Source organism: Oryctolagus cuniculus, chromosome 2 (assembly GCF_051225735.1).
Source record: "Oryctolagus cuniculus isolate XC-2025 breed Fujian yellow rabbit chromosome 2, ASM5122573v1, whole genome shotgun sequence".
NCBI lineage: Eukaryota > Metazoa > Chordata > Mammalia > Lagomorpha > Leporidae > Oryctolagus > Oryctolagus cuniculus.
This window is the reverse complement of record NC_142868.1, coordinates 163532200-163558908: the sequence shown is the minus strand read 5'-3', so window position 1 is coordinate 163558908 and position 26709 is coordinate 163532200. Positions and strand designations below refer to the sequence as shown.

The 26709-nt window shown below is 40.3% G+C and overlaps 1 protein-coding gene across 8 annotated transcripts in view; it reads left to right on the top strand.

Moving 5' to 3' along the window:
- Window positions 1-26709, top strand: part of CAMKMT (calmodulin-lysine N-methyltransferase) — a 464573-nt gene that overhangs the window by 3099 nt on the left and 434765 nt on the right. For all 8 annotated transcript variants that reach the window (XR_016229406.1, XR_016229407.1, XR_016229408.1 and 5 more), the window contains exons 2-3: window positions 13104-13279; window positions 24840-24904. Coding sequence is in view for 5 of the 8 variants with exons in the window: in XM_089326458.1 (XP_089182584.1) it covers window positions 13104-13279; window positions 24840-24904 (241 nt within the window). In the remaining 3 variants the exon portion in view is untranslated. The remainder of the gene's footprint in view (window positions 1-13103; window positions 13280-24839; window positions 24905-26709) is intronic.

Sequence of the window (26709 nt, the reverse complement as noted above, 5' to 3'; positions counted from 1 at the left end):
ACAACCACCCCATTGTAATGACATAACAACCGTGAGCCTTGATATATTTATGCATCTGTGGATCACCTGGTTGTGTACTGACAGAGGCTGTGAACAACTGAGTGGCTCTGTGCTGCATGCTTGGTCCACATGCCTCTAATCATTGGACTGATTGACATGTTCTCATGGTGATGGCAGAAATGTAAGAGGGCAAGCTCAACCAGTCTTCCCTTGACTGGTTCACCCTCCACATGCCTGTAAGAGCCAGGGTTAGAGCAAGCTGGAGGCAGTAACCAGGAACTCAGTTTGTGTCTCCTACTTGGGTGACAAGTCCCAAGTACTTAAACCATTATCTGCTGCCTTCTCAGATTAGGAAGCTGAATTGGAAGCAGAGCTGGGATACTCTGATACCAGCTGCAGACATCTGAAGTGGTGTCTTCACCACAGCACCAACTATCTGCCCCCCATGGCAACACATGTTAAGTCCCTCTTGCATTATGCTTACTAACATCGTTTTGGTCAAGGTAAGATTCTTGGCCAAGTCCAAAGTTAAAGGGCAGGGACGTATACACTTTCCTTGGACATAGCAAAAGAGGCAAGGAGGAAGTGAATATTTATCTATAATAATCTATCACAAATATTAGACATTTTCAGGCTATTAATAAATTTCTAAAAATGAATGACCCATTCTCTTTTTAATTTTTATTTATTTGAGAAGCAGAGTTATAGAAGGTGGAGGGGAGAGAGAAAGAGAAAGAAAGAAGTCTTCCATCCTCTGGTTAACTCCCCAAATGGCCACGTTGGCCAGAGCTGGGCCAATCTGAAGCTTCTTCTGGATCTCCCACGTGGGTGCAGGGCCCAAGCACTTGGGTCATCTTTCACTGCTTTCCCACACCACCAGCGTGGAGCTGGATCAGAAGTGGTGCACCTGGGACTCAAATTAGTGCCCATATGGGATGCTGGTGCCACAGGCAGAGGCTTAACCTACTAAGCCACAGTGTTGCCCCCAACTTACCCCATGTGCACTCAACACTGGGGAGAACCTAAGCAGTGCTGGAGATGTATGGCTCCCTCTCTTTCTTATGGGGGACATCTTCATTACATCTGCTTCTGTCTTCACACTCATAATTTTTTTCATGACTCTGTAGAGTGCCAGTGCTGTCTCATGGCCCTTTATGTTAACTGTTCAGTATTTCCTGTGTTTGTAATTTACATCTTTAAGAAATTTGAGAGGCAGAGAGAAAGATTGAGAAAGAACACAGCGCATCTGTTGGTTCATCACATCTGTCATTCTATGAGTCTGCTGTGCATCCCACTTCCCATGTTGGATCATTCTCTCCCTTTTTTATTCTATCAGTTAGTATTAGCAGACACTAGTCTTGTTTGTGTGATCCCTTTGAGTCTTAGACCTATCAGTGTGATCAATTGTGAACTGAAATTGATCACTTGACAGGAGTCACTGTGTACTTACTCCTCATGTAGGATCTCTGTCCTTAATGTGTTGTCCAGTGTGAATTAATGCTATGACTAGTTCTGAAACAGTGTTTTACACTTTATGTTCTGTGTGGGTGCAAACTGATGAAATCTTTACTTAATATATACTAAATGGATCTTCTGTATATAAAGATAATTGAAGATGAATCTTGATGTGATTGGAATGGGAGAGGGAGCAGGAGATGGGAGGGGTGCGGGTGGGAGGGAAGTTATGGGGGGGAAAAGCCATTGTAATCCATAAACTGAACTTTGGAAATTTATATTTACTAAATAAAAGTTAAAAAAATTGGTTAAAGAGGTGTATTATAAAAATGTATTCTAAAGTGAAGTTATAGGGGCCTGTGTTATAGTGCAGCAGACTGAGCCACCATTTCTGATGCTGGCATCCCATATCAGAGTGCTGGTTAAAGTTCCAGCTTATTCCACTTCCCATCTGGCTTCCTGCTAGTGTGCTTGGGAAGGCAAGTACTAAGGCCTTTACTACCTGGTTGGGAATCTTGGATGGAGCTCCTGGCTCCTGGCTTTGGCCTGTCCTACCCCTGGCTGTTATGGCCTTTTGGGAAGTGAACCATTAGTTGGGAGATCTCTCTCTTCCTGTCTCTCTCAATCTACCTATTCAATAAATAAATACACAAATAAAACTTAAAAAAAATGGTGAAATTACAATCTGAGTGCTAAATCCTTTTTGATGTTTATAATTGGGTCTCTATGTTTTTACAGTTGGCTTCCCATACCTAAAGTTTTTATTTTTAAAAATTTTTTTAAAAAGATTTTATTTAGGCTGGCGCCGCGGCTCACTAGGCTAATCCTCTTCCTTGCGGCGCCGGCACACCGGGTTCTAGTCCCGGTTGGGGCGCCGGATTCTGTCCCGGTTGCCCCTCTTCCAGGCCAGCTCTCTGCTGTGGCCAGGGAGTGCAGTGGAGGATGGCCCAGGTGCTTGGGCCCTGCACCCCATGGGAGACCAGGAAAAGCACCTGGCTCCTGGCTCCTGCCATTGGATCAGCGCGGTGCGCCGGCCGCAGCGCGCCGGCCGCGGCGGCCATTGGAGGGTGAAACAACGGCAAAGGAAGACCTTTCTCTCTGTCTCTCTTTCTCACTGTCCACTCTGCCTGTCCAAAAAAAAAAAAAAAAAGATTTTATTTATTTGAGAGGTAGAGTCATAGAGAGAGGGAGAAGCAGAGAGAAAGGTCTTCCATCTGTTGGTTCACTCCCCAAATGGCCACAATGGTTGGAGTAGGGCCATTTGAAACCAGGAGCCAGGAGCGTCTTCCAGCTCTCCTATGCAGATGTGGGGGCCCAAGGAGTTGGGCCATCTTCCACTGCTTTTCAAGGCCATAGCAGAGAGCTGGATCAGAAGAGGAGCAGCTGGGACATGAACCAGTGGTCATATGGGATGCTGGCACTGCAGGTGGAGGTTTAACCTATTACACCACAGCACTGGCCCCATAAAGTACCAGTTTTTAAGTACGGTACTTTATCAAGCAAACTTTCTTTTATCTTTTCAAAATATTTGACTTAAGTTTTAATGGAAGTAACAACTCTATTTTAGCATTATTTCATTAGTTTTTTTTTTTTTAAAGATTTATTTATTTGAAAGAGTTACACAGAGAGAAGGAGAGACAGAGAGAGAGGTCTTCCATCCACTGGTTCACTCCCCAATTGGCTGCAACAGCCGGAGCTGTGCTGATCCGAAGCCAGGAGCCAGGAGCTTCCTCTGGGTCTCCCACATGAATGCAGGGGCCCAAGGACTTAGGCTGTCTTCTACTGCTATCCCAGGCCACAACAGAGAGCTGGATCGGAAGTGGAGCAGCCAGATCTCAAACCAGTGCCCATATGGGACGTTGGCACTGCAGGTGGCAGCTTTACCTGCTATGCCACATTGGCAGCCCCTCATTAGTTTTTTTTTTTTTAATACTTAATTACTGACAGTATTCTCATGATGAGAATTTGAACTATTGGTATAATGTTTAAAAGGGGCTGGCGTGATGATGCAGCTGCCAGCATCCCATTTAAGTGCTGATTGGAGTCCCAGCTGCTCCACTTTCATCCAGCATCCTGCTAGTGCGGCTGGGAAAGCAGCAGCAGATGTCCCAAGTGCTTGGGCCCTGCTACTCATGTGGGAGACCTGGAAGGAGTTCCTGGCTTTGGTCTTCCAGCCCTGGCCATTGCAGTCATTTGGGGAGGAATCCAGTGGATGGAAGATGTCTCTCTCCCTCCCCCCCACCCCTTTTTGTGACTCTACCTTTGAAATAAATAAATCTTTAAAAGATAAATAAAAATTGAAAAGTTTCTGGAGAAGCACGATTGACAAACAGAGAAAGGCAAGAATAAGATATTAGCTGCTATCTTTCAGCTCACGTGGTACATTCTGAACTTTTAATAGAGGGAGTGGAGAATGTCTGTTACTCCCAAGTCAGTTAAGAGAGCTGCTGCTGTATTTTGTGTTCTCTTTGGGCCTTCTGATTCTATTGTTGAAAGTGGAAAGCAGACTCTGGTCCCCTGTCTCAGAAGTGCTTGTGTGGCTTCCTTCAGCAAGGGCTGAGTAGGTGGTTAGTGCTGCTTCCTTCCTTTTCGAATGGAGCTTTCTTGCAGCCTTTTACTTTTCACTTTGTCTACCCATTTTTCATTGCTCTCTTGGTTCTTTTAAATCCCTGCCGGAGAAAAGAGGCAGCACTGCTCTTTCACCCCTGGTTTTTTGTCATTTTAGGAAGCTACTATCCCTAGGTGCTCTCTTGAGTTCATGGTCCTACCTCAGACCCCAAACTTTATTTGTAAGATTTATATCCTTGGGCCCAGCATTGTGGAGTAGCAGGTAAAGCCACCACCTGCAACACCAGCATCCCATATGGGGCTGGTTCGTGTTCTAGCTGCTCCACTTCTGATGCAGTTCCCTGCTAATGACTTGTGGAATGCAGCAGAAGATGGCCCAAGTACTTGGTCCCCTGCCATCCACCTGGGAGACCTGGAAGAAGCTCTTGGTTCCTGGCTTCAGCCTGGCCCAGCACTGGCCATTGCAGCCATTTGGGGAGTAAATCAATGGATGGAAGTTCATTCTTGCTCTCTTTCCATCTCTCTTCAAAACTCTGACTTTCAAATAAATAAATAAGTAAGTAAGTAAATATTTTTTAAAAAGCTTGTCCTGGGATGCTTTCTAACCCCTTTCCTTTTCTACCTTTATATCATTACTTTATCTCAAGTCATTTATTATTGAATAAGGGGAATATCTTAGTGTTTTGAATTCACTTTAGGCATTATTACAGAGTTTAAAAATATATATCTTAGCAATGTTCTGGTACTATGGTAAGAGAGCATTGATATCAACCACATCTGTATCTTATATGATTGTAGGCCTACCACTTACTGTGAGTAATAGATCTTCTATGTCAAGATCTGCCGGCTCTGTGGCTCACTAGGCTAATCCTCCGCCTGCGGCGCCGGCACACGGGGTTCTAGTCCCGGTCGGGGCGCCAGATTCTGTCCTGGTTGCCCCTCTTCCAGGCCAGCTCTCTGCTGTGGCCAGGGAGTGCAGTGGAGGATGGCCCAAGTCCTTGGGCCCTGCACCCATGGCAGACCAGGATAAGTACCTGGCTCCTGCCATCGGATCAGCGCGGTGCGCCAGCTGCAGCGCTTGGCCGCGGCGGCCACGGCGGCCATTGGAGGGTGAACCAACAGCAAAGAAAGACCTTTCTCTCTCTCTCTCTCTCACTGTCCACTCTGCCTGTCCAAAAAAAAAAAAAAAATCTGTATAGAGTGTACTTTCGTTTCACCTTTATTCTTTTTTTTTGTTTGTTTGTTTAAGATTTACTTATTTTACTTGAGAGGTGAATTACTGAGAGGGAGAGGCAGAAACAGAGAGAGACAGACAGACAGACAGAGACAAAGAGAGAAAAAGAGTTTACCCCCGAATGACCTTGATGGCTGGAGTTGGGCCAGTCTGAAGCCAGAAGCCAGGAGCTTCTTCTGGGTATACATGTGGGTGCATGGCCATCTTCTGCTTTCCCAGGCCTTTAGCAGAGAGCTGTACTGGAAGAGGAGAAGCAGGGACATGAACCAGCACCCATATGGGATGCTAGCACCATAGGCAGAGGATTAGCCTACTATGCCACAGATCCAGCTCCACTTTATTCTTGTCTTTATTTTATAGCTCTCTTTGCTTTCCCTTTTTCTTTCTTATCACTTTTTATGAATGTTACCTTCATGTATATGTTTTAAAGCCATCTTAAATTCGTTTGGTAACAAGTGTGTTGTAAGTTTAAGTCTCCTGTAAACCATAGGAATTTGTTCAATTTTCTACTTCCTAAGACTCATTTAATAAATGGAAACAATAACACACATTTTGCAGGTTTGCTTTGAAGATTTGAGATAATGTGAACATATATAATATATGTGTATATATATATATAATGCTTAGCTCAGAATTCTGCCATATCATAGACTGACTATAAATAGTAGCTATTATCATCACTCTATTATCATCATTCTGACTCTTTGTGGTAATTCTTCTGGGATTTTTTTTGTCTTTGCTTGGATGGTGAACCCTTTTATTTGACAGAGAGGTTAGACTTTTCTCATTTTCATTCCCTCTCTTCATAGTTGAAGTCATGTAGAATCTTAAGTGCTTTTCCTTCTGGTTTTGTTTGATTCTTTTTTGATCTGTCCTATATCTAGAGACTGTACAGAACTAATTCTTAGAATTTTTGGAGAAAGTCCTATACCTGGAGTTTGTTGTTGCCATAGACTTCTTTTTCATGCTTCCCTATTTTATTATTTTGGGGCTCTGACACTCAGAGGGGAATTATTTTCCCATTTGAATGCCAGAATTAAGCACCATTCTGGTTACAAACCATCCTGATTGAAGTCACTGGATGGCAACTTCCACCTAAACTGGCCATTTTGTTTGAGGATCCCAAATGTCGGTATCTGTTTTTGTCTTGTTCCAGTATCTTCAGCAAGGATTACCACGGACTCCTCTCTGGCAGATATAAGTCTGGTTGCCTGAGATCCAGACACTAAGTGAGTGAAAGGGATATTAATCAGAGAGGAGCATCTCTTTTCTTTCCTCTCCTCCTCTCTTCTCCTCTCCTCTCCTCTCCTCTCCTCTCCTCGATTTATTTTATTTATTTGAAAGACATGGTTACAGAGAGAGGTAGAGACAGGAAGAGTGGGGTCTTCCATCTGCTGACTCACTCCCCAAATGGCCACAATGGCTGGAGCTGATCTGATCTGAAGGCAGGAACCAGGAGCTTCCTCTGGGTCTCTCACGGGGGTGCAGGTGCCCAAGCACTTGGGCCGTCCTCGGCTGCTTTCCCAGGTGTACCAGCAGGGAGCTGGATTGGAAGCGGAGCAGCTGGAACTCAAACTGGCACCTGTATGGAATGCTGGTTCTTCAGGCTGGGGCTTTAACCTGCTATGCCATAGTGCCACCCCTCAGCGAGGAGCATCTTATACTTCTCTAGGGTATGCTTGGTGTTTGACCAGAACCTCTGTGGTTCATCTTTTCTAGAAATTTACCCTTCAGAGTTTCTCTGTGGGTAGGAGGAATAGTTGCATGGTAATGTGGTGGAATCAGGGTGTTTTAGTCAGCTTTTCATGACTGCAACTAAAATACTTGAGCTACTTATGAAGGAAAGAGTTTTTTTCAGCTTACAGTTTTGTAGTTTCTTAGTGTAACATCAGACAGCCCATTTGTCTGGTGTCTAATGAGTGCAGTGGATGGCAGAATGAGTACAGAGGAAGTATTACATGGTGAGTCAGGAATCAGAGAGAGCTGCCAGGCCCAACTTGCCCTTTATAGCCAATTCTGTTGTGAGGACTGCCCTCCTGGAGCACACCCCCAATGGCCTAAGCAATTCCCACTTGGCCTGCTTCCTAGATGCCATAATGTATCAAGTCTGTACCTTTAATCCATTGTGCATCAATCCATTAGCCACGTAAGACACTGCCTGTGATGCCAGCATCCTGTATGAGTACTGGTTCCATTCCTGGCTGGTCCACTCCTGATTAAGCTCCCTGCTAATATGCTTGGGAAAGGAGCGGCAGATAGCCCAAGTCCTTGGGCCCCTGCACCCATGTGGGAGACCCAGATGAAGTTCCTGGCTCCTGGCATTGGCCTGGCCCAACCCCAGCCATTGTGGCCATTTGGAGAGTGAACCAGCAGATAGATCTCTCCCTCTCTCTTTCTCTGTAACTCTGCCTTTCAAATAAATAAAATAAATATTTCATGAAAAAAAAAAAGACTTCAATATATGGGTCTTTGAGGGGCACTCAAACTATTATTCAACTACATCTAGCTACTCTTTTAAAAGATTTTCCACCAGTACATTTATGTTTAGCCTTACTGTCACCAACAGCTGCATCATAGCCTTCATGGGTACCCAGCACCTCTAGTAATTAAGTGTTTATAAATCTTTGGGAGGACTTGACTTCCCTACTGCTTAGATTCAGTTTTCTTTCATCTCCCCAATTACTTATTCATCATTTCCCCTTTGTCTCTTTGTCCATCTGATTTTTATTATATTTGCTCCTTAACTGGTATTTTAGTGACTTTGAGAGGAAGGAGGGGAGATAATTGCCTTGTTTAGTTGAAGGTGAGTTGACTATTGGGTAGCAACTCTAAGCTGACACTTTCCAAATAGCACATATTGTCTTATTTAATTTTCACTAGTGAAAGCCTTTTAGGCCATCTGTAGGTATTGTGTATCAGACATTAATTTTGAAGCTGCATGGTGTACAGTGTAATTTCCATCTTATAGAGGAAGAGACTGAGCTCAAAGAATTACAAAGGTACTCCTGTAACTTTAATAAAAGATCTTCTACTGGGGCTTATGCTGTGATATAGTGGGTGGTCGCTGTGATACTGGCATCCTGTATAGATGCTGTTTTGAGTCTTGGCAGCTCCACTTCCAATCCAGATCCAGGCTAATACACCTGGGAAAGCAGTGGAAGATGTTCCAAGTGCTTAGGCCTCTGCCACCCAAGTGGGAGAACCAGATGGAGTTCCCCAGGCTCCTGGCTTCAGCCTGGTCCAGCCCTGGCCATTGTGGCCATCCAGGGAGTGAACCAGTGGATAGAAATTCTGTCTCTGCCTCTGTAACTCTGCTTTTCAAATAAAATAAATAAATATACATTATTAAATATTATAATTAATATATAGTTATATTATAAATATACATTATATAATATTGATTTATATCATATATTATAATGAATATTATATTTATTAAATAATAAAGAAATAGATTAAAATAAATCAATTAAAAATAAGATTATTTTACTTATTTTCATTTTATTTGAAAAGCAGAGAGATTGACAGAGAACTCTTTCATCTGCTGGTTGCCTCCCCAAATGCCCTCAACAGCCAGGGCTGGGCAAGGTTGAAGCCAGGAGCCTGGACCTCCCATCTAGATCTCCCATGTGGGTAGTAGGGACCCAAACACTTGAGTCATCATCTACTGCCTCCCAGGGAGCATTTGCAAGAATCTGGATCAGAAGCACAGTATCCAGGATTCCAACCAATACTCTGATATGGGATGCCCATCTTAATGACATTTTTTTTTGTAAAAAAAAAAAAAAAAAAGATTTATTTATTTATTTGAAAGGCAGAGTTACACAGAGAGAGAAAGAGAGGCAGAGAGAAGGAGAGATCTTCCATCTGCTGGTTCACTCCCCAGATGGTCGCAATGGCCAGGGCTGAGCCAATCCGGAGCCAAGAGCTTCTTCCGGGTCTCCCATGTGGGTGCAGGGGCCCATGGACTTGAGCCATCTTCTACTGCTCTCCCAGGCTACAGCAGAGAGCTGGATTGGAAGTGGAGTAGCCAGGACTTGAACCTGCGCTCATGTGGGATGTCGGCACTGTAGGCAGTGGCTTTACCCACTACGCCACAGCACTGGCCCCACATATTTTTAATTAAAAAGGAACATCAAAAGCAAATTTGGCCTGCTTTCCAATTTTAATTAACTTTACCTAACATGGATTATACAAAGAAATGTTTTATTTATTCTAAATGTGAAAATACTTTAAAAAAATTGTGGAAAATGGAATTAAAAATACCATTTATTTTGGCACAAATATTTTTTAATAAAATATTTATTTATTTGAAAGGCAGAGCTAGAGAGAGAAAGAGAGAGAGAGAGTGAGAGAGAGCGAGAGATCCTCTGTCCTCTAGTTCACTCCCCAGATGCTTACTGGAGCTGGGCCTGTCCTAAACCAGAAGCCAGGAGCTTCTTCTGTGTCTCCCATGTGCAGGGACCCAAGTACTTGGGCCATCCTCTGCGGCTTTCTCAGGCACATTAGCAGGGAGCTGGATCAGAAAGTGGAGCAGTTGGGACTCAAACCGGCACCCATATGGGATGCTGGCACACCCACTGTGACACAGCGCTGGACCCGCAGAAATTTTTTGAAATCCATGTAAACAAGGGGTTGTCAAAAAGTTCATGAAAAATGTGCATTATGAAAAAACTATACATACATTTAAAATAGTTTTTATACCAAAGCAAGCTTAGATTTTGGGGTGGGTGTTGTGGCATAGTGGATAAATCTGCTTCTGCAATGCCAGCATCTGATATAGGCACCAGTTATGTCCTGGCTGCTCCACTTCTGATTCAGCTCCCTGCTAATGGCCTGGAAAGAGCCATGCAAGATGGCTCAAGTGCTTGGGCCCCTGACACCCACGTGGGAGACCTTAATGAAGCTCCTGGCTTCAGCTTGGCTCAGCCCTGGTTGTCCCAGCCATCTGGGGAGTGTACCAGTCGATGGAAGATATCTCTCTCTGTTTCTCCCTCCCACTCTGTCATTTTGTTTTGTATTGTCATTATGTATTTCAAATACATAAAATTTTTAAATAACAAGCTTATATTTTAACTTATTTTCCATAAATTAGTGTATGTGCCCTCATGTTGCATGTTGTTTTCCTTGAGTATCACTTTGGTCATATTGTAAATCCTGAGATTTACTAAACTGCAAAAGCTCTTTCCAATATTATACATGTGGTAACTCAGTTTTTTAAGCTACTGATTTATGGTCCCATTACCTTGACATCAGACTAATTTGTTATAAAAAGAAGTTTGCTTTTTGGGCTTTAATTGGACAAGATCCAAGACAACTTATAATGTTTTTATTATATATATATATATATTTAAGATTTTATTTATTTATTTAAGAGGTAGAGTCACAGAGAGAGGGAGAGACAGAGAAAAAAAGTCTTCCATCTGCTGGTTCGCTTCCCAGATGGCCACTATGGCTGGAGCTGTGCCGATCCGAAGCCAGGAGCTTCTTCCCTGTCTCTCACGCAGGTGCAGGGGCCCAAGCAATTGGGCCATCTTGCACTGCTATCCCAGGCCACTGCAGAGAGCTGGATTAGAAGTGGAGCAACCAAGACTAGAACCGGCATCCATATGGGATGCTGGTGACACAGGCGGAGGATTAACCTAGTGCGCCACAGTGCCAGCCCCTTTATTTTATATTTTTAAAAATTCATTCACTTTGTTTTGTTTTCTGACTAGTATGCTCTGCTGAGTTTATCTTTTTCCCTCATGGCCATAGCTGACAGATAATAATAAGACCCTATTTTTGGGAAAGTTTTATAAAACAGTTTATTCCCCTCTTTTTTTTTTTTAACCTATTACAGATAGGCTACCTTTTCTGATCCATTATTTAAGAAGTCAACCTTCTGTATAATATAAATTTTGACAGATATTTTCCCTTCAAGATATGTTCATACTAATGTGTTTTCTTTCTTGGATCTTATCTTGGTTTGCCCTCTACTCATGAGAATTATGGCATTTTTGGAATAAGCTTTCCTTTTTAGATAATATAAACCACTGTAGCTACTTTGGGCTGAAACAACTTTAATAGAGTTAATTTATCTGTAGAGATTGCTGTGATTTGAACTTTGGCTAATTGTACCTTGATGGTGACATTTAGTATGTTCCTCTATCCCTTGTATTTCCCATTTTCTACAAGTTAGTAGATATGGAGGTGTGATCAGATTCAGATCTGATGTTTTTGTTTTGTTAAATTATCAACATAGTGTGTTTTTTTTTGTGAATAATTGCATTGATGTCTGGTTACTTCTCTTTTTTAATGATAATTGCCTAAGTTTATGAATTGAGGGTGTTGGAAAATGGTAGTACTCTAATTCTTCCTGTTTTATTTGGGATACTGTTATACAATATAGAAAAACTTCTCTCATTTTCTATTTGGATATCTTCAGTTATAGATCATGTAGGAAAGACAAATATTTGGTTATTTTTCCTTATTTGTTTCAAAAATATCTTTTCTAGAATTCTTGAATGGGCATTATGTAGCATTAAAAGTGCCATCATGAACTAATAATATATTTTGATTCTATTTCATTTGTTATCTTGATCAGTTCTCAAACTGTCTTGTCTTTGGCCACTGAACCCTATTCAGATCCTCTCTGGAATCCTTTTGACATAACCCATAATTTTTTAGGTTTCTTATTTTCTTCTGTACAGGGTGCTTCAGTCTCTTTTGTACAATTCCTACCATTTTTTCCAAGAGCCTTACTTTATTTTAATAGGAAATGGTGTTTATAGATAACACTGTGCTCACTAGGTGTGCCCATGGATTTTGGTCATCATTTCTAGCCCTTTTTAGTGGTCAGATGGATAGTTTTGAGAAATGAAATATATCCGGGCTGATGCTGTGGCATAGTAGGTAAAGCTGCCACCTGCAGTGCCGGCATCCCATATGGGCGCCGGTTTGAGTCCTGGCTGCTCCACTTCAGATCCAGCTCTCCACTATGGCCTGGGAAAGCAGTGGAAGATGCTCTAAATCCATGGACCCCTGCACCCATGTGGGAGACTGGGAAGAAGCTCCTGGCTCCTGGCTTCGGATCAGCTCAGCTCTGGCTGTTGCGGCCATTTGGGGAGTGAACCAGTGGATGGAAGACCTCTCTCTCTCTCTCTCTCTCTCTCTCTGGCTCTTCCACTCTATGTAACTCTGTCTTTCAAATAAATAAATCTTAAAAGAAAAATGATATATATCACTAGTTTGTATTACACTTCCATTTACATTTAGAGCTACTGAGTTTTTGCTAAATCTCATTAGGCATAACATCTGTATCTCCTTATTCTCAAACTTATAAATTTGGCTGTCAGTGACACCAGCATAATTATATATTTGATTTATCTTAAGTAGCACACATGGGTATACACACACACACAGAGCCCAAACTTAATAAGAAACTTGCTTCTGCCTGGGTTTGTTACTGACCTTACCTGCACCTGAATAGGTAAGCTTTAAAATTTAAATTTTACTCCCTAGGTCCATGGGCTATTAAAGGTACTGCTTATGTTCTCACTTTTTTCTTTTGGGATTGACAGATGTCCCCAGGAGAAAGTTGTTTGAAAAGCCAGGCTTACCTCTGTAGTTTTATCTCCTTTTTTGTACTATAGACTGGTAAATCTTCACTATATTTTTTACTCTTTGTTGCCTTCAAGTGATGTTTTAAAATATTTTGTCCATTGTTTTTGAGTTGTGTTCAGTAGGTTGGGCTAAATGATTGTTATTTTAAATGATAAAAATGAGAGTCCTTTTATCACTTACATTTTGAACAGTCAACTTGTATTTATATAATATGACCACAATATTTGGTTTTACTCCAAAGGTTCTGAGGCAGAAACACCTGGATGGTTGTCTGCGACACATATCTGTAAGAAGATTTGAGTCATTTAATCTGTTTTCAAAAACAGAAGCTTTTGAAAAACGGGAAACTGAAGAGGAGGTTGGTGCGTGGGTCCAGTACACAAGTGTCTTCTATCCTGAATACAGTGTCTTCTTAAGGTAACCAGAGTCTGGCTAAGAGTTTTAAAACCTGTTTTTCTCTTGTGGAAGAACAACAGTCTACTAAGAATCTCATTATTCATTCTATCGAGTTTGCAAGCAATCTTTATCAGAATTTAGGTTTTGCAACTTTGTGTTAGGAAATCCTCCTGCTGCTTTAACTGGGTCTTGTTGTATTGTCAGATTAAAGATTAAAAAATCCTCAGGAATAGACTAGCATTTGAGGATAAAGAGAGTTACAAACCAAAGGGTTCATTTAACTGTTCTCCCGTAGCATTTGATTAGGGTAAAAAGCCAAGTCTTCTTGAGACAAAAGCAGCTGAAAGTGAAGAATTTTTCCCAACTATTCTTCAAGTAGTAGTTATCTGAAAAATCAGGCTTTGGTATTTTTCCCATTCATGTTTTGTCACTTTCAGAATAGAATCTGAAGAATAGGAGAAAATTCAGTGAAAACACTGATATTGTGAGAAGCGTACAGACTGTTCTGGCTTTAAAAATCGTTGGAAAAGAGATGAGAGTTGCAAACTGAAGTAACAAGATACCACTTTCTGTAAAATTTTCTCTCACAGTTGTGTTCTAGCATGTTGCAATAATACTGTAGTTGTTTCATTTTCTAAAATCTGCTTTTTCTGACAGGATTTCACATTTTTGAAAGGGAGGGAGGAGCACATTTACAGTAACTGTTAGAAGAGCAAAAAACATGTTAAGTGAAAATGTGACTGAATAAGGTTTAGATGAAGGTAGGAATAATTTTAACAAAAAAATTTTCACAAAGGATGTCTATTTATGGAGTATGTTTTTTGAAGTATTTTAGCTTAGCATATCTAAGTTGTAAAAGACACTGTAATAGTTAAAAATTTGGAATTTCAACAAAAAGTGACTAGGATGAGCAGGGAAGAAAAGTTGGGATCTAATTTTCTGTTTTTTTTTTGACAGGCAGAGTTAGTGAGAGAGAGAGAGTGAGACAGAGAGAAAGGTCTTCCTTTTTCGTTGATTCACCTCCCAAGTGGCTGCTATGACCGGTGCACTGTGTCGATCCAAAGCCAGGAGCCATGTGCTTTCTTCTGGTCTCCCATGGGGTGCAGGGCCCAAGCACTTGGGCCATCCTCCACTGCACTCCTGGGCCACAGCAGAGAGCTGGCCTGGAAGAGGAGCAACCGGGACAGAATCTGACGCCCCAACCAGGACTAGAACCCGGTGTGCCGGCGCCGCAGGTGGAAGATTAGCTAAGTGAGCCGCGGCACCGGCCAGGATCTATTTTTTTTTATAATAAAGCAATAATAATATTGTTTTATTGAAAATGCCAAATAAGGGAGTAAAATGTAATGATTTGTGAGTACCTTCATAGGAGATTCAATACCTCAACTGACTTGCCCTTTGAGGGAGGTATTTGGGTTTGTCCTTGGTTAGGAAGGAAAGAAAAGTATATGAAATACTTCTTATGTATCAGATAGATACAGAGATTGTTGCTTTAGTGTATTCTATTTCACAGAAATGAAAGTGATTACATAGTTGGTAGATAGTTTGTGTAAGGAAATTAAGAAGGAGAAAGGATCTGTGTTGTAGTACAGTGGGTTAAGCTACCACCACTTGTAATGCTGGCATTCCATGTGGGGAGTAGTTTGATTCCTGATTGCTCCACTTCCCATCCAGCTCCCTGCTAATACACATGGAAAACCAGCATATGATGGCTCAACTGCGTGGGCCCCTGCTACTCATGTGGGAGGGCCAGATGAAGCTCCTGGCTCCTGGCTTTGGCCTGGTCTAGTCCCAGCTCTTGCAGCTGCTTTGGGAGTGAACCTGCAGATAGAAGATATCTCTCTCTCTATCTCTCTCTCTCTGCCTTTCAAATAAATAATAAATCTTAAAAAAAAAAAAGAGAGAGAGAGAGAGAAGAAGGAAAAAGAGTGATCATGCAGGAGTCTTCAGGTATAAGGTTCTGAAAGATGGCTGGCGCCGCGGCTCAATAGGCTAATCCTCCACCTAGCGGCGCCGGCACACCGGGTTCTAGTCCCGGTCGGGGCGCCGGATTCTTTCCCAGTTGCCCCTCTTCCAGGCCAGCTCTCTGCTGGGCCCGGGAAGGCAGTAGAGGATGGCCCAAGTGTTTGGGCCCTGCACCCCATGGGAGACCAGTAGAAGCACCTGGCTCCTGCCATCGGATCAGCACGGTGCGCCGGCCGCAGCGCGCCAGCCGTGGCGGCCATTGGAGGGTGAACCAACGGCAAAAGGAAGACCTTTCTCTCTGTCTCTCTCTCTCACTATCCACTCTGCCTGTCAAAAAAAAAAAAAAAAAAAAAAAAAAAAAAAAAAAAAGGCTCTGAAAGTTAACTCTGCATCTTGCATCTACTGGTAACAAGAGACAATAAGTATAAATTGTAGCAAGAATAATTCCTGACACCTTCAGGGCCCTGGTAAAGATTAGCCAGGTAGAGTTCATAGTATCTTTCCAAATAAAACAGGGTTATACACCCAGTAGAGATGATCCTGATGTAGCATTATCTGGAACCTATGTGAGAATAAACTGAGGTGTTCTTCAGCAGTGTGGTTCTTTGTAAGTAAATGCAGTAGACACAAAATACAAAATAAACACCAGTATATCTATTTAAATATGACATTGAATCCTAAGCTATGGGAAGGAGATATGTAACTTAGCTAAAATTTGGCCTTGGGGGCTGCCAGTTGTTTTTCTTAGTTTCCAGATCACTTAGTATCCCTCTATGTTAGTAGTGCACAAATAGCAATAGCTTTAAGATAGAATTCTAGAGCAGTTGGTCTTAGATTAAATTTCACAAAATCTTAACACTAGTAGTAGCTGATAATCGAATGCCTGCTCTGTGACAACTATTGTTGTGGGTGATTTCCGTGGTTTAATTTATTTATTTGATCCATACCACGGCTTCTGGGTCAAATACTGTTGTTGTCTTCATTTCACAGATGAGGAAAATAAGCACAAATTAAGTAAACTTGTTGAAATCACACAGCGGTAAGCAGTTGTGCTTGTATTCAAACCCAGTGGTCTGGTTCCACTGCTTATACTTTAAAAACTTTGTTTATTTTGAAATAATTATGAACTCATGGGCAGTTGCAAAAATAGGACATTGGCTTCCATGTGACTTTCACCCAGCTGACCCCTTGGGTAACATCTTGTATAGTGATAATCATAGCCTTTAATTTTAACTTCAATGCTCTCTTTCCTCTAGTGAAGTAATCCTATATCCGTTCATTCATTTCATTGATGAAGGAATTGAGACATTGATTATTCCTTTTTTTTTAAAGATTTATTTATTTATTTGAAAGTCAGAGTTACACAGAGAGAGGAGAGGCAGAGAGAGAGAGAGAGAGATCCTCCATCTGTTGGCTCACTCCCCAATTGGCTGCAATGGTTGGAGCTGTGCCAATCCGAAGCCAGGAGCCAGGAGCTTCCTCCAGGTCTCCCACGTGGGTGCAGGGGCCCAGGCACCTGGGCCATCCTCCATTGCCCTCCTGGGCCATAGCAGAGAGCTGGAACGGAAGTGGAACAGCCAGGCCCTGAACCGGTGTCCATATGGGATGCTGGTGCTGCATGTCAGGGCGTTAACCTGCTGTGCCACAGCACCGCCCCCAAGACACTGAAATTTCTGAGCATTTCATTTCTTCTATACTCCTGTTAAAGGAAATTTCTGAAATTATTGCAGTCACTTAGGTAGGGGATGACTTCTGCCAAGAGTAGTTGATTCCTTTCCATTGTCAAGTTTGTTCACATTGATTTCTTTCATGTTTACCACTTTTTCTTGTTTTCTATTATCTGCCCAGTGTGGATCTCCACTGTTGTTCCTTTAGTATCTCATTTCTTCTCCACATGTTCTCATGAAATTTCTTTATTTTTCTTTTAAGATTATTTATTTGAAAGGTAGAGTTACAGAGAGAAGGAAAGAGACACACAGAGAAAGATATCCCCTATCTGGTGGTTCACCCACAGGTGGCTACAACAACCAGGGCTATGCCAAACTGAGGCCAGGAGCCAGAAGCTTCTTCTGGATCTCCCACATGGGTTCAGGAGCTCAGGGACTTGGGCCATCTTCAGCTGCTTTCCCAGGCCCACTAGTAGGGTCTGGATTGGAAGTGGAGCAGCCAGAACTTGAACCAGTGCCCGTGTGGGATGCCAGCACCACAGGCCATAGCTTAACCCACTGTGCCACAAAACCAGCTCCCATGATAGTATGTAAGATCTACTATTCTCAAGGAGCTTAAATATATAAAAAGTTAGAATACAAGTCAGCAAGAAGGAAAGTTATCCCTCCAATCCAAGAACTCTCATCCATTTCCAAATGAGTGGAAGAGCTCACACTTGTTAGGAGCTGAGAAGAGCAGGAGCTTAAAACTGGATGTAGAAGCATTTGAAAGTTCTAGGGGCAAGAGAGAAAGCCTTCGAGAGGAGGGCAAAGGTCCTGGGAAGGACAGGCTGGAGAAACTGCAGCTAAGAACGATTGGAGGCTGCTGAGAAGGCCAGCGGCACTGCCAGGGGAGGAGCGGTCATCCACACCTGTTACATGTAGATCTGCTTCTCATAAAGGACTTCAGGGAGGCTGTGGATTCCTCACAGCTTGCAGATGTAAACCCCACATTTGCTTTCTCTGTTGCCGTTTAAGACCACCAGCCAAAACTCAACACAGATGACATGAATGGTTGATTAGTAATTGTTATCATTACTTGTTATTAGTTTTGCCTACCTTAAACCTTTCTTGCACATTGATTTCTATCCCTTTAAAGTTTTATTAGATTTGAAATGATAAATGTCTAGATGTGTGTGATTTCAAAGTACATGACTTTATCCTGTTTAAATCATTAAAATATATTTTACTTTATTTTTATGTCTTTTATGATGATACTTAATGAAGAATTAAAAATTTTTCAGTAGTGACTTCATCAGAAGCACAAATCTGGACAACATAAAAGTTAAATTATGAAATACTAAAGTTCTGTTTTCTGTATATCTGAATGTGATTGACACTTTGTTTGAAAGTAAGCCTTAAAAGTTAAGAAATTAAAATCTAGGATATGGCTCTTACTTTAATTCTTTGGCAAAATCTTCCCTTTTTTAGTGCTTTATTTCTTAGAACTTTAAAGAGGTTCTTGCTATTAGATAGATACATGTATACAAAACTAAAATGTAATCAGAGATGCTTATACTGTGTTGTACTAAAAGTCTTTTATTGAAAATGTCCTCTTCCTGTCTTTTTAAGAAAAGATTATTTATTTATTTGAAAGGCAGAGATACAGAGAGAAAAGGAGAGAGAGAGAGTGAGAGGAGAAATTGAGAAAAAGAGAGAGATATATGTTCCATTCAATGGTTCATTCACTCCCCAAATGGCTGCAATGACCAGGGCTGGGTCAAACTGAATGCAGGAGCCAGGAGCTCCTTCTGGGTCTCCCATATGGGTACAGGGGCCCAAAGACTTAGACCATCTTCTGCTGCTTTCCCAGGTGCATTAGCAGGGAGCTGGAACAGAAGTAGGACAGCCAAGACTCGAATTGGTGCCCATATGGGATGCTTGCTCTACAGGTGGAGGCATAACTTTCTATAGCACAGTGCCAGCCCCATCTCATCCTGTCTTATAAACTGTATTTTGTTATTGTATAGGTCTTCTGTGTAGATACACAGATATTGCCTCCATACTCCATATTTCAACTTAATTCCAGTATAGCAAAAATTTGCCTACTCTAAGCTTTAAAATGCTTTCATCATATTTAGAACTATATAAGTGCCCTTTATCATTTATAAATGTATACGTGCCTTACGTATAGAAAAATCTGAGAGACTTGAATAATCCTTTCTTTGAATAAGACTGCTTTTGCTATAGTAATCAATGAGTTAGAAGACTAACCCTCATCACGACTTCAGGCTTGCCCTGGGAGTATGGGCAAGAAGGCAAGAATGACTATGTCTTTGACTTTGTGTCTTTCTGGTACTACAAATACACACTGCAGGGAGATGTTATATTGCTTCTCTGAGGAAAGGAGAAGACAAACCATTACTCCACTGAGTTTAGTATGTGCGTTGTGAATGCTAAGTAAATGAAAACCAGTGATGTGTGGGAGACCCAGAAGGAATTCTAGGCTCCTGGTTTTGTTCTGGCCCAGCCCTAGTCATGGCAATCATTTAGGGAGTGGACCAGCAGATGGAAGATCTATCTCTCTCTTTCTCTCTCTCCCTTTCAAATAAATAAAATAAACTTTAAAAGAAGTGATGGGAATGATATGCTTATGAAATTAGTTGTATGGCAGATTATCCTTAATATGTGTGGTATATTATAAGTACCTATTGAGAGCTTGACAAGACTTACATTAGAGGCAAATATATACCTGAATTTATATTTAAAATATTAGGTTTAAGAGCTGGCATTGTGATACAGTGAGTTAAACCATTACTTGTACATTTGCCTCCCATACTGAAATGCCAGTTCAGGTCCCAGCTAGCCTGCTTCCAACCCAGGTTACTGCTAGTGTATTCTGGAAGGCATAAGATGATGGCCCAAGTATCGGGTCCTGCCACTCATGTGGGAGACCCAAGTGGAGTAGAGGCATTTGGATAGTGAACTGCAGATAGAAGACCTCTCTTTCTCTGCCACTTTGCCTTTCAAAAAAAGTCTTAAAATTTTTTTAAAGTGTACAGTCTAGTGGTTTACTGTATTCGCAATGTCACCACCATTCTATGGTTACAGAACTTTTCATCAGCACAGAAAGAAAACCCCATACCCATTAGCAGTATAACTCTCATTTTTGTCTTCCCACTTGTCCCTGGTAACCTCTGATTTACTTTCTGTCTATGAATTTGACTGTTCTAGGCATTTTAGATAAGTGGAATAAAATAGTGAATCTTGGAACATTTCAAATTTTCAGATTAGGGATGTTCATCCCATATAGTCTATGCAAACATTCTAAAATCTGAAAAACTCCAAGACAGAAAGTATTTTTTTTAACTTTTATTTAATGAATATAGATTTCCAAAGTACAGCTTATGGACTACATTGGCTCCCCCCCCCCATGTCATCCCTCCCACCCGCAACCCTCCCCTTTCCCACTCTCCCCTTCCATTCATATCAAGATTCATTTTCAATTTTCTATGTATACAGAAGATCAGTTTAGTATACATTAAGTAAAGATTTCAACAGTTTGCACCAACATAGAAACACAAAGTGAAAAATACTGTTTGAGTACTCGTTATAGCATTAAATCTCAATGTACAGCACATTAAGGACAGAGATCCTACATGAGGAGTAAGTGCACAGTGACTCCTGTTGTTGACTTTACAAATTGACACTCCTGTTTATGGCATCAGTAATCTCCCTATGCTCCAGTCATGAGTTTCCAAGGCTATGGAAGCCTTTTGAGTTCTCCGACTCTTATTTAGACAAGGTCATAGTCAAAGTGGAAGTTCTCTCTTCCATTCAGAGAAAGGTGCCTCCTTCTTTGAAGACCTGTTCTTTCCACTGGGATCTCACTCACAGAGATCTTTCATTTAGTTTGTTTAGTTTTTTTTTTTTTGTTTTGTTTTGTTTTTTTTTTTGTTTTTTTTTTGTTTTTTGGTTTTTTTTTTTTTTTTTGCCAGAGTGTCTTGGCTTTCCATGCCTGAAATACTGTCATGGGCTTTTCAGCCAGATCCGAATGCCTTTAGAGCTGATTCTGAGGCCAGAGTGCTGTTTAGGACATCTGCCATTCTATGAGTCTGCTGTGTATCTCGCTTCCCATGTTGGATCGCTCTCCCCTTTATTTATTCTATCTGTTAGTATTAGCAGGCACTAGACTTGTTTATGTGATCCATTTGACTCTTAGTCCTTTCATTATGATCAATTGTGAACTGAAATTGATCACTTGGACTAGTGAGATGGCATTGGTACATGCCACCTTGATGGGATTGAATTGGAATCCCCTGGTATGTTTCTAACTCTACCATTTGGGGCAAGTCAGCTTGAGCATGTCCCAAATTGTACATCTCTTCCCTCTCTTATTCCCACTCTTATATTTAACAGGGATCACATTTCAAAGACTGAAACTCTTATAGTCCCAAGCATTTTGGATCAGGAAGAGTCAACCTGCATCTGGCCTTTTATATCTAGTTTCTTTTGCTTAACTTGTTTTTAATCTTTAAGATTCATCCATGCTGTATCATATATCAAAACTTCATTCTTTTGTGTGGCTGAAAAATATCCCATTGTATACAAAATACCACATTTTGTTTAGGCTTCAAATGTTTCTTTAACAACTTTTTCACTCTTTTCTTCAACTAATTATTGCTCTAGTGACTTGCTTTTCAGTCCCTCTGCTGCCATCATCCTTGGGAAAAAATTCAAATGTTCTTGGTTCTCAGATATGTTTAAGTGCTTTTGAAAACATTGGTTGACTTTGCTGGGGAAGAATCTGGTTATTTGGTAATTAAAGATGGGGAATTATTTTTAGTCTGGAGTTTAGGAAATAGATGGAGTGAACTTTTTTTAAAAAAAGATTTATTTATTTGAAAGGCAGAGCTACAGAGAGGCAGAGGCAGAGAGAGAAAGAGAGAGCGAGAGAGAGACAGAGAGAGAGATATTTTGCATCCGCTGGTTCACTCTCCAGATGGCCACAAAAGCCGGAACTGAGATGATCTGACGCCAGGAGCCAGGAGCTTCTTCTGGGCCTCCCACTCAAGTGCAGGGGCCCAAGGACTTGGGCCATTTTCTACTGCTTTCCCAGGCTATAGCAGACAGCCGGATCAGAAGTGGAGCAGCTGGGGCTTGAACTGGCACCCATATGGGATGCCAGCACTGCAGGCAGTGGCTTTACCCACTGCACCACAGTGCCGGCTCTGGAGTGAACTTTTTATTCTCTGAATATGTTGGCAAAAATGGTTATTGTCATTTAACAGTAATCACCAGTGTAATACTAAGACTGAAATGTATAAAGGTTTAAGTTTGAACATGTTCCTTCCTTGTAGGCAAGAGTATTTCATCCCAGACTCCAGACAGGCAGGACCCATGTAAACAGTTGAAAGATGAGGGGTAGACGAGATCTTAGAGTTGACACTTGAGCAAAGTGTTTGAGTCAGTGAACAAAGAAAAGTCCTTGAGATTGGGATAAATAAAACAGAACATAAAAATTAACAAGATAAATCTTTGCCAGACTTCATTTGTAGAAATTTTTCTATAATTAGCACTAATTCTTATACTATTGAAGACAATGATTGTTGACATCATTCTTTCATGAAATGCTCAATCTTTTAGGGTTTCTAAAACCTAATGATTTCACGTATAATTATTTTTATGAGTATATTAGTTGTTCCTTTTCCTCTTATCTCAGTGTATAGTTTTCCATTATGTTAGAGTAGCTAACATTCCTGGTATCTTATATGCACCAACAAGATACAGAGTAATTGTGTCATAATGATGAAGGTCTAATTTGTGGTTTGTAACTTCGTGTCCTTAGGTACTTTTTAGTGCAGTGCTTATTTTGCCTATCATGATTGCAGATATCTTTGACAATCTCAGTTGCTGTGTCAAAGATCTGGGTCTCTATGGTAGAGACAAAAAGCTCATTCTTTCTGAAAGCAGTAATACAATTTACATGTATTTTCATAGCATATGCATCAGTTTGCTGGGGCTGTCAAAACAAAATATCTCAGATTGGATAGCTTAGACAGTAGGCATTTATTTTCTCACAGTTCTGGGGACTAGAAGTTGGAGATCAAGCTGTTGGTAGGCAGGTGGGGTTTCATCTGAGGCCTCTTGACTTTCATATTACCACCCTCTTGCTGCCTTTTCACGTGGTCTTCTCTCTATGTATTCTGAGTTGCTTTTCTTACAAAGACACCAGTCATTCTGGATTAAGGACCACCCCAATGACACTATTTTAACTTAATGACATCATTAAAGACCTGTCTCCAGTGAGTCACATTCTGAAGTACTGAGGGTTAGGACTTCAACATGACTTTTTGGTGGGAGGCACAGTTCATTCTATAACCATATATATCATTTGTGATGATATAATGACAAAATTATAGTAGTATTGATGGAGCACTTTTTATTTGTTATTAAAGATTATTACAAACTATTATAACATCCTAAAATAGAACCACAGTAGTAAGTAATATGAGGGAGAATGTAGAATACTATACATGGATTAGCACCGATTTTCAAATCACCAATGATAAAGTAACTTGAACCCTATTACCCTTTTACCAGGTGGGTCCATTTCTATTTGATGACTAATCTCTTTCATCAGTATTAATAAAATGTGCCATTCATGAGCTGTCAAATGAAGAAGGATTAGTATTAAAGGGGATGGAATTTAGTGGGCAACTCCCACAAATAATTTGTCCACAGACATTTAGGGTTACCTATAGATGGAATGTGCAGACATGAAGTTTGGTTAGTTTTTTGTTAAAATGGAAATTTATGTATCATTAAGTGTGATTCTGGAAGTGATTTTTTTTTCTTTTGACTCTAAGAGTCTGTAAGTGTAATGTGGGTCTTTTCCTTTTCCTTCTGTGTTTTTTTTTTTTTTTTAAGATTTATTTATCTGGAAAGGCTGAATTACAGAAAGAGAGAGAGAGAAAGAGAGAAAGAGAGAGAGAGAGAGAGAGAGAGAGAGAGAGAATATCTTCCATTTGCTGGTTCACTCCCCAAATGGCCACAACAGCTGGGGCTGGACCAGGCCAGAGCCAGGGGCTTCTTTCAGGTCTCCCACATGGGAGATTTACAAAATAGATAAACCTCTAGCTAGACTACCAAATAAAAAAGGAGATAAAGCTCAAATAAATAAAATCAGAGATGAAAAAGGAGACGTTGCAACCCTCATCATTGACATAAAAAGGATCATAAGAAACTACTATGCAAAATTATTTGCTAATACACTGGAAAACCTTGAAAGAAGTGGATAATTTCCTGGATACATATAACCTACCAAGATTAAATCAAGAAGATATAGCCAATCTAAACAGACTCATAAGAAGCAATGAGATTGAAGCAGTAATCAAAAGTCTTCCATCAAGGAAAAGTCCTGGACCTGATGACTTTACTACTAAATTCTACAAAACATTTAAAGAGGAACTAGCTCCAACACTTTCTTAAGATTAAAAAAAAAATCAGAGTTACATAGAGAGATAGGGAGAGATAGAGAGATCTTTCATCCGCTAGTTCACTCCCCAAATGGTTGCAATGACCAGGGCTTGGCCAGGGTGAAGCAAGGAGCCAGGAGCTTCATTTGGGTCTCCCACATGGTTGCAGGGGCCCAAGTACTTGGGCCAACCTCTGCTGCCTTCCCAGGTGCATTAACAGGGTAAGAGGAAGAGAGTGGCAATATAGTCTTAGAACTGTATCTACAAAATATATTGATTCTGTTCAAAACTAATTTAAGTAAACCTTCTGAGCACTACATTCTGTGTTTTCTTTTCCTTCTCCCTCTAGTGGGCAGAATATATTTTAAAAAATATTATCATGGAGTGTTTATTAGTGTTGAGTGTATCATAATACACTATCCCAGGTTTTGAAAAAGTTAAGAAATGTTAGTATTTCAGAATCATTAATGAAAGTACTTTATTCTTTTGTAGGCATAATAGTGGATCTTTGAATGTGGGAGATGTTCTTACCAGCTTTGACAATACAGGAAATGTTTGTAAGTTATATACTAATTCTATAGAAATATATATAATGCTTTAAAATATAAATTAATATTTGATGTGGTTTTCGCACTAATGAAGTATGTATATATATAATGTATATATACACACACACTATGTATATATAATAGCATATATGTAAGTAACTCTGTGTGTGGGTATGTGTATGCACACATGGTAGAAACTCATCATTTTTAGCTGCAAAATAAACCTTGTATAAGGTGCATGCTAAATGGGCTGCAGCAGTTTTTACATTTGCCAGGTGTGTGTTTTTTGTGTGTGTAATAGAATATAGGTCAGAAGAAACTCTGTACTCTCCAGTATTGTCTCTTTTGTTTTTTTTTTCCTCCATTTTACCTGTAGTTAATCCAACAGACTAACAGTTTCTTCCTTTGCTGTGTTTTGAGTGCTTTCTTTCCTACTCTCTGCTTCTTTGCTTTTCCACTTAGAATAAATTCAGAACATGTTTTCCTTGATGCTAATATCAGAGTGATTGTGTTTTATGTGATATCAGAATATTATAGAATACATTCACTTTTCATCTAAGCCTCTGATTAAGGTGAAAGATTTGTCCTCTGAGAGAATCCCTTAAACAATTCTAAAATAATGGCATATGATGAAAATCAGCCAAGAATATCTTTATGGTAGTGAGTTATACAGTATATCATGATAGGACCTGGGTATTCCTTCATGTTTTTTGCATAGTATATTTGTCTTAAGATAGCGAATTATTAGTGAGATAGGGCTATTTTAAATATAGAAACAGAACTCACTTTTTTCTTCAAAGGGATTTTCAGAACTGTATAAGTACTTATTGTTTACACTTAAATAACATATTTTGTGAACAGTACTGTTTTATCAAGTGTATAAATCTGTGTAGAATAATGTCCAAAAATACTCAAGTATGCTTTTTTCTTATCCTGACATTATGGAAAGCTTTTGGTAGTATAGAAAAATATTTATGTATTTTGTCACTAAGAAATCTATGAATGCCCTGAAATGATCACAAAGTATTTAGAATAAGGTGAATTTCCTTTTCATGGAAAGTGACAGGTAGACCTTTTACTTTGTATGTGTTGACATTGCATTTGTTCCCACTTAGAGAAATCTGATCATTTCTGTTGGGTGAGATAAGGACTGGGCAAGGGATGCTGATGATGGTGCAGGGGCCCTTCTTTAGTTCTGCAGTCATGTTCAACATCATTAAGGCAGCTTGCACATACAGAGTTTCAGCACGTGGTCCTTGAGTAATATATGAGAAATTTTTGAAGTAGTGTAAAAATGAAGTGTCATTTCCTGTGACTCAGTATGAAATAGGACCACTAGCTGGCAGCATCATGTGAAATAAAAAGAATTTCCTAAAGGTCTAAATTATTACTTTACACATGAATAACTGTCTTATCTTTCTCTAACATTTTTCCCCCATCAACTTATCCCCACATATCCTCACGTTGTTATATTGAAATTGAAGTTGCTTGTTAGGGATTTTTTTTCCACTGCTCTTTGTTACTTGTTAGGAAATTTGAGGCTTTAGAATGAGACTGACCTATATTTGAATCCTGACTCTGAAATTCACCTTGAACAACTTATATTATCTCCGTGAATTTCAATTTTTTCCATCTTTTCAGACTGTTTACAATCTGTAGAGATTATCTGATGTTTTGTATTCCACAGAATTGACAGCTGATATTTTTTTTCTAATAAGATAATATTATTAATGGTTATTCTTATGTTTTAAAATATACTTATTTTGGTTAAACTCACAAAGCAGAAAATTTAGATAAAATTACCAAACTAGTAA